This window comes from Euleptes europaea, chromosome 1 (assembly GCF_029931775.1).
Source record: "Euleptes europaea isolate rEulEur1 chromosome 1, rEulEur1.hap1, whole genome shotgun sequence".
Taxonomy (NCBI): domain Eukaryota; kingdom Metazoa; phylum Chordata; class Lepidosauria; order Squamata; family Sphaerodactylidae; genus Euleptes; species Euleptes europaea.
In genome coordinates, this window is record NC_079312.1 from 53,290,395 (window position 1) to 53,298,341 (window position 7,947).

A 7,947-nucleotide genomic window follows, 5' to 3' on the forward strand; every position below is an offset into this window, starting at 1 on the left:
AACCAGCCTATAAAGCACAGTTTAATAGGGCTATAGAGATAAGCCATATTAACATTTTTCAGAATTTAGATAAATCTGGAGCAGATGCTTTGTGACCGGATTCCCATATGTTATAGAAACTGTCAAATTGATGGTCAGGTATGATTTACAAGGAAATAATTCCAGAAAAGGAAGTTCTGCTGATGTTATAAACCATCTGAACTGTCATCAACAGAAGCCCAGGATGAAACAATAAATAATTTCGATTGGCTGGATTTCACTCTTTTTGGTAGTATGCTTTCCACTCTGCGAAGTAACTCCCAAATTCACTCCAATGGTTTGGTAATTTTGGTACATTTGTCCATAGCTGTCCGTTCCTTGAAAGGAAGGGTTAGGAGCTTGCCACTGGTGAAACTGGGATCTTTCTAGGCCTGATGTGTCTGTGGGGAGAAGCCCCTGCCTTCCAGCCCAACATCGAACTTAAGAGGGTAGGAGCTCAGCCCACTGGGTTTCAGACAAACTTGGAAAGCAGCAAGACAAACTGAGTTTCTCAAAAGCCTGAGGGTTTTCACCAGATAGGTACTGCATAATCCCAAGTGTTTTCTTAGAAGTCTCACTAAATTTATTGAGACATTTTCCATGTAACACTATAAATACTGTCTTTGCCAGTAGTGATCTGATGAAGACAGTTGTAGACCCCACCTCCTCCTAGCACATGACTTTACCAAAGAGAGAAAAGGAACATATGAACATGGCATGAACTCATAACTGTTGAAGGGTAAAAGTAAACATAATAAGCCTAATAAGCCCAGCATAGCCCAATCTTGTCAGATCTTGGAAGCTAAGCAGGGTTGGCCAAGGTCAGTACTTGGATGGGAGACCGCCAAGAAGACTGGAGTGCTATCAGAGGGTGGCAATGGTGACCTCTTGCCTTGAAAACCCCACGACATGGAACTTCATGGGGTTGGCATGAGTCAGTTGCAACTTGACAGCACACAATTATGGGTCCTGACCTAGATGGCCAAGGCTAGCCCAATCTCATCAGATCTTATCTGCCAAGCAGGGTCAGCCCTGGTTAGTACTTGGATGGGAAACCACCAAGGAAGCCCAGGGTTGCTATGCAGGAAATGGCAAACCACCTCTGCACATCTCTTGCCTTGAAAACCATATGGGGTTGCCATAAGTAGGCTATGACTTGATGGTACTTTCCACCACCAAAAAACAAACACGTATTTGAGCAGTGATTAAAACAACTGTACAAACAATGGGAAAATAAAGAGGAGTCTTGTGGCATGTTAAAAATGAACAGATTTATTCAAGTATAAACTGGTAGCCTGCAAAAGTTTTTTTTTTTAAAAAATGACTGTTAATGTTAAAATGATCCTTTGAGTCAACACCTGAGTTTATTTTATTGCCTACTTTGTCTTAAATGCTCATTAAAGTAACAACCAGGCTTTTTTTTAAAAAAAGTACTGCATGTAATTGAAAATCACTAAAGATTTCCTTGAAATTTAGGCAGAAATGGCAGAACGGAAAGCCATTTGGAGGAGCAAAATGTGCCATAATGTAGTTATTTAAATCAATTTCCTCTTAAAATAAACTAATAACCTAGGGCTTTTGAGAGGCCAAATCAATAGATCAGAACATTTACTATGGATTTTCTTTATCACCCATAAATGTAATTCAATAATATAATGTGAGACAAACAGTGCCAGGGAAATATACACCGTAGTATGCGTGGCATGTGTGTGTGTATATATATATGCCAATCATGTTCCATCAATTTATGAGGAAGTACTAAAATGTGAAAGGACTCCAGTTCCAATCTATTCTGTTTTCTGTGATCTTTCTAAGGATTGCTGAGGCTGCACCTCCCTGAACACATAAGCGGGAGGAAATTCCACTGATTTTATCCCCCACCCCACCCACATATGAACATAAGAAAAGCCCTGCTGGATCAGACCAAGGCCCATCAAGTCCAGCAGTCTGTTCACACAGTGGCCAACCAGGTGCCTCTAGGAAGCCACTAACAAGACGAGTGCAGCAGCACCATCCTGCCTGTGTTCCACCGCACCCAAAGTAATAGGAATGCACAGAGTAGCATTTCCCACCATATAATGAAAGCCAAATCCTGCGTGTTGCAGCAGGTGCACATAACCCTCCTCACCAATGGCTGGAAGCTACCATGTGCAGACTTTCCTCATGACCGCTCCATGCCCAGATAACCACACAGCTGATGATGGAAGTTGTGTGCTTTACTGTACTTTCCTACAGACGTATTAATTTACCGGTAATCCCTTCTAAGTTAGTCCTCCTGCCCAGGTAGTCTCCCCTCAGTCACCTCTGCTCTTGATTTGATGTTGGTCATTTCATAAGACAGATACTGCCTCTGGTTATATTTCACTTTTTTTAACAAGGGGAGAGAGGGCAGGGGAAAGGGTTTCAAACCAAACTCAAATCCCAGATAGACCTCAGATTAAAGTGGGGGAGGGAAAGCATGCACAGTTTGTACATCAGCCCATTTAATCATATATGTCAAACCACTGAATTGACTGCGGATACGAGGAATCTGGCGGAATCGTTGCATGCAGTATAAAATACAAGAAAGGGGACAGTGATGCTCTATTCTGCAAATGAATTTGTAAGTATGACGATGAATAGGAATTTGCAGCTTGAAAACGTACTAGTCAAGAGCTGATCAATAATGTGTAAATATTGAAAGTACTCCAAATCTGCACAGAATTATTTCCAGTTTTTGAGAGTGGCAGGAAAGTTTATAAATGGATGGTTTGTTTTTTGCAATGTGCTGCCTGGTTTCATTTTCCCATGCAGTGAGAAGTGGGAGGGCCAAAGGGGGACAAGCAACTTGGCAGAAATATACCTGACAGGGTCGCTGCCCAGTCAGGACAGTTAGCGCGTCTTTCTGCCAAATAGGATTGTCCCAAGAGAAACTGCATTCACACGCCAGTTCATAGTTCTCAGCCAAATAGGATTGTCCCAAGAGAAACTGCATTCACATGCCAGTTCATAGTTCTCATTGGCTTCTGAGCAAGTTTTTAAAGTGATTTAAATCAGATTGCACTTTTTTGTTGTTGGAAGGGGGGTATGGAGAAAGAGGAGAGCTTCAGAAGACTATACATCAAATTGCTTGAGAGCAATGATATTTATTCAGTATTTCCTGCCCATTCTCCAAGAAACTCAGTGTAGTGTGCACTTGTGTCCCCCCATTTTATGTTCACAACAGTCCTATGAGGTAGGTTAGATTGAGAGATAGTGATTGGCCCAAGGTAAACCAGGGAGCTTCTTGGTACAGCAGAGATTTCAACATGGATCCCCCCCAATCAAAGTCTAACCATAGTCAGTTGGCCTTCAGTGCATTCTCACACTCCAGCAAAGGATAAAATGTTCCGGAGGTCAGTACCTCTGACAAAGTCTTTCTCAATCATTTCTGCCCTGGAGGGTAAAATTAATAGTCGCACTGCAGGTATATCAGATAGCCTGTATAAATAATAGCCATTAATACTAATGCTTGTGCTTCCAAGATTTAAAGAAAGGGGAGGTGGCATGGCTCAGTGGTAGACTACCTGCTTGGCATGCAGAAGGTCCCAGGTTCAATTCCTGGCATCTCCATAAAAAAGCATCAGGCAGTAGGCAATGTGAAAGGCCTCCACCTGAGACCCTAGAGATCTGCTCTCAGTCTGAGTAAACAACACTGACCTTGATATACCTATGGCCTGACACAGTATAAGGCATGTGTTCACACATCATATGAAATTAATGTAGCCCCTTTCATTGTTGTCATTTGTTGTTGATATGCTGGATATGACACTCCCTTTGAGCCCATCATCAACATTTTATAGATATCTATTCTTAGAATGATCAAAATTAGAAATTCTATAGCTGGCTGGCACCCATCTGATTGCAATCCAGTACAATCCTAAACAAACAGTGCCAGGGAAATATACACGTGTGTGTGTGTATTTGCTAGTAAGAAGTAAATCCCATGGAGTTCAGTGGGACTTACTCCAGTGTAAGCACTGCAGCCACCTCGTCTTTGCACTTGAGAACAGAAGAAAGATTTAAAACCTTGTTTGGAGAGAGATTAAACGCCCAAGAAACCCAGTTTGCTAGCTGAAGCCGCCAGGATGCTGGAGAATGGGAAGGAAGGAAGCGAGTCCACAGAGGAAGTGCCAACACAGTGTCAACAGGAAGAAAAAAAACCTCCGCCAGAACAAGAGATCCTCTCACTTACAAATCTCCCCCACCCCACCCCGAAGAAAAAGAGGGTACAGTGGGGCAGTCTCATAAAGACTTGACAGATTGTATAAACCAGCGCAAGCTGAGGATCCCCACAGAAGCGTGGGGAATGCCTACACCAAGACCAGCAAAGAAAACCAAATGCAGACATGCCCTGCAAAGAGCCCCAAACTGCCCTATTCTCCTGCGAGTGTTCTCTTAAGCAAGGGCATTCAAGATGGAGCAATTCTGCTTGCTAAAGAGAAAGCCCATCTGAGGCTGAATTATTACATCTTCTGGGGTTACTCCTCTGTTTTGATTAGTCTGCACCCTGCACTATTTCTGACACACATTCTTTCCCACATGTATGGTGTCTCTCGCCCTGCCTTTCACACACCGGGAGACGCTCTCTCACCCTCGGCTCTGGCAGGGAAGGGAGAAATACGCGCACTGCCCCGAGCTCTCTGGAGGGAGGGCAGGATAAAAAATGCCGGAGAGACAGAGAGACTGACAGACAGAGACATGTTACGGAGGAGGACGCTGAGAAAGGCCTGAAGGATCACGGGGGTTGCCTCAGAATCTTTCAACCATCCTTTTAACCCCTCTTCCATTGGACTGACCGAAACAGCTACAATCGCTCCCTAACTCAGCAGGGCCACTGCGAACGCTGCAGCTTGGCCCCTGTGCCAGCCCACTGTCTACTGGCAGTTCTACTAGTAAACTGGGGGGGGGGGAGAGAGAGGGATGCCAACATCCCCTCAGGTCCTGCAATCTTCAGGCATCTGGGATCAGTTGGCTGCCAAGCGTTTGCAAATAGACCCGCAGTAACAATGCTGTTGCCCCCTGCTGGAAAGCGCCCCAGGTATGCCTTACCTGAGGAAAGTGCGCCAGAGCGAGTCAAAACTAGAGAAGTAACAAGCGTGTGGATTTGTGGCTCACTGGGGTGATAACTGCGCCTGCCCGAAGGGAGGAGGCGAGCCGGAACCCGGGCTTTCCTGAAGACTGCTTCTTCGCCTCTTTTGCTGCAGGTCAGCCCTTCACCTCCAAGGGGCAGGGGAAAGCAAAGGGGGCCACTTCCCCCCTCCCCGCCTCAAGGGCAACCGGGTCCCCACAGAAGGCCGCAAAACAAACTGCAGCAAGACAGACGCGGCATAACAAACAGGGCAGTGTCAGAGACCCGCCAAGCCTGGCTCCTCTCCGGGCAGGCTGTGCCAGCCACGGAGAGACCCGCTCCAAGGGGTGGGGGTGAATTGGGCAGCCCCCCTTCCCAGTCGCCCGGGCCAACTTCTCAGGGGCCCCGGCCCATCTCTCAGGCAATCCGCAGGCATCTGCTGAGGGAGGGGAGCGGAAGCCCCGCCGGACGAACTCGGGCTCCATCCAAGGAGCAAGTTGTTAAGGCGACGCGTCAGCCGCTTCCCTCCTGGTCCTGTCCCTTCCTCCTCTCTTGTAGTGGAAAGAACAGAGAAAGACAGACACACACAGAGAGGGAGAGAGAATTGAGGGAGGGGGGGGGGAGAGAGAGAGAGAGAGAGAGAGAGAGAGAGAGAGAGAGAGAGAGAAAGAAAGAAAGAAAGAAAGAAAGAAAGAAAGAAAGAAAGAAAGAAAGAAAGAAAGAAAGAAAGAAAGAAAGGAGAGAAAGAGAAAGAGAAAGAGAAAGAGAAAGAGAAAGAGAAAGAGAGGAGAAAGAGAAAGAGAAAGAAAGGAGGAAAGAAAGAAAGAAAGAAAGAAAGGAAAGAAAGAAGAGAGAGAAAGAGAAAGAGAAAGAAAGGAGAAAGAGAAAGAGAAAGAAAGGAGGAAAGAAAGAAAGAAAGGAGGAAAGAAAGAAAGAAAGAAAGAAAGAAAGAAAGAAAGAAAGAAAGAAAGAAAGAAAGAAAGAAAGAAGAGAGAGGACACAGAGAAAGAAAGAAAGAAGAGAGAGGAAAGAAAGAAGAAAAGAAGAGAGAGAGGAGAGAGAGAGAGAGAGAGAGTGAGAGAATGTCCAGGATACAGGATGGGATGAACCGCTGGGCTGATCCAGCGGTGCACCTTTTACGCCCGAACATTCGCCGCGCATCCCGGAGCCCTCCCGCCCTTCCCAAATACACTGAAGTCAACGGGCTTCCAAGGGCGTCACTCCGTGCAGGACCCCGCTGCGAGGCACACAAAGGGCAGGTCGCAGATGCAGTTTGGGGAAGGGGGCAAGAGGAGGTCGAGGCCCCGCACCTCCGAGAGAGCCCTCCCTCCCCGGACCGGAGCGCCGCAGGGGTCGCGCCCCCCCCCCCCGCCGCCGGAGTTGCCCCTTACCCGCGTCGCTCATCTTCCGGCGCCTGTGCCCCCCTCGACGGACTCGCTGCCCCCTCTGGCCTCAGCACATGTCCCCCGCAGCCTCTCCGGGCGGCCCCTCCGGCCCGGCGGCTAAAGTTCAGCTGGGGGCATGGCCGGGCGGCCGGGGGCCAAGCGGGCGAGCGAGAGCCGGCGGAGCTCAGGGCCGCGGGGAGCCCTGCCCGCCTCGCCCCGCCGCTGCCATCAATCACCTCGCCGCCACTGGACGGGCCGCCCGCGCGCGCCCCTCGCCCGCGGCTGCTGCTGCAGGCATGGCCTTCCCTCCCTCCCTCCCTCCCTCCCTTCCCTGCAGAGGACGGGGACGGAGCCGCGGCAGCCAGGCGGGGAGGGGCGCGCGCGAGCGAGGGGAGGGGAGGGGAGGGGCGGGGGGCCACGCGGGAGGCCCCAACCCGGCGGAGAGTTAAAGGGGCCGCGGCCGCCGGGCCCTGGCCCCGGGGTCAGGGGGAGCCCGCTCTCTGCGGGGAGGGGGTCCTCGCCTGGAAGAGAGGCCGTGAACCGGGGGGGGAGGTCGCCCCTCCCCAGCTGCCCGTCTCGGATTGTCCCGCGGAACTCCCGGCGGCGGGGTTTTGCCTTGCCTAGGAGAGAGAAGGGGGGGCGGGCGGAAGGGCAGGGCCCCGCGTTCGGACGAGGCGGCGCGCCCGTGTCTGCCCGGATTGTCGGTGAGCCTCGGCCCCGCCCGGGGTCCGGGGGTGGAATGCAGACCCCGAGGGGCGTCGATCTCGCAGGACCGCGCGTCTGTTTCGTGCCCTCTGGATGCCCTGTCCCGCGTTCTTTCTCCTGCTCCCCTCCGCCCAGATTTACCCCACCAGTGACCAGTGGTGGCCCAGATGGCTTCTGTCACCCGCGCTCCCCTCCCCCCCCCCGGGCAGGCTCGGCCGCAGGGCGTTTGGGGGGCGTGAGAGAGCGATCCCGGCCGCTCTTTGCTCCTGCCGTCCGGCAGACCCTGCAAGGAGCCCAAGCTCCTGCGGTGCGAAGTCCTCACCCCCTTGGAAGGGACTGCGCGGTAGGCCGAGGGGAGGGTCATCGCAGTGATCCTAGAAGTGCCTCAATTGCGACCTCCAAACGGTTTACTCTAGAGGAGTCCCACTGGCCTCCGCGGTTTGTAATGCCCCTAAACCTGCGGTCCTTCTTCCCACCGCTTAGATTCAACGGGACTGCTGGCGTCGCCTTGACAGCTTTTACCAGATCCCAAAGAGGGCAGTCGTCTCATGCCCTCCTACGGTAGCCCCCTGAGCTTCAATGGCATTGCTGCCTGAGGGGGGGGGGCTTTGAACTCCTTTAGGATTCTCCACCCAGCCCCCGAGGACACAAGGATGACAGCAAGGGAGACACATGAACCCATGAGGCTGCCTTCTACTGAACCAGCCCCTTGGTCCATCAAAGTCAGTATTGTCTACTCAGACTGGAAGC

At 50.6% G+C, this 7,947-nt stretch overlaps 1 protein-coding gene across 4 annotated transcripts in view; it reads right to left on the reverse strand.

Annotated features, from left to right (window-relative positions):
- The window catches only part of FGD5 (FYVE, RhoGEF and PH domain containing 5), a 177,047-nt gene extending 170,504 nt beyond the window's left edge, over nucleotides 1-6,543 (reverse strand). For all 4 annotated transcript variants that reach the window (XM_056859429.1, XM_056859413.1, XM_056859421.1 and 1 more), the window contains exon 1: nucleotides 6,499-6,543. In XM_056859429.1, the coding sequence (XP_056715407.1) occupies nucleotides 6,499-6,511 (13 nt within the window). In that variant the 5' untranslated portion in view covers nucleotides 6,512-6,543. The remainder of the gene's footprint in view (nucleotides 1-6,498) is intronic.
- Between the last annotated feature and the right edge of the window lie 1,404 nt (nucleotides 6,544-7,947).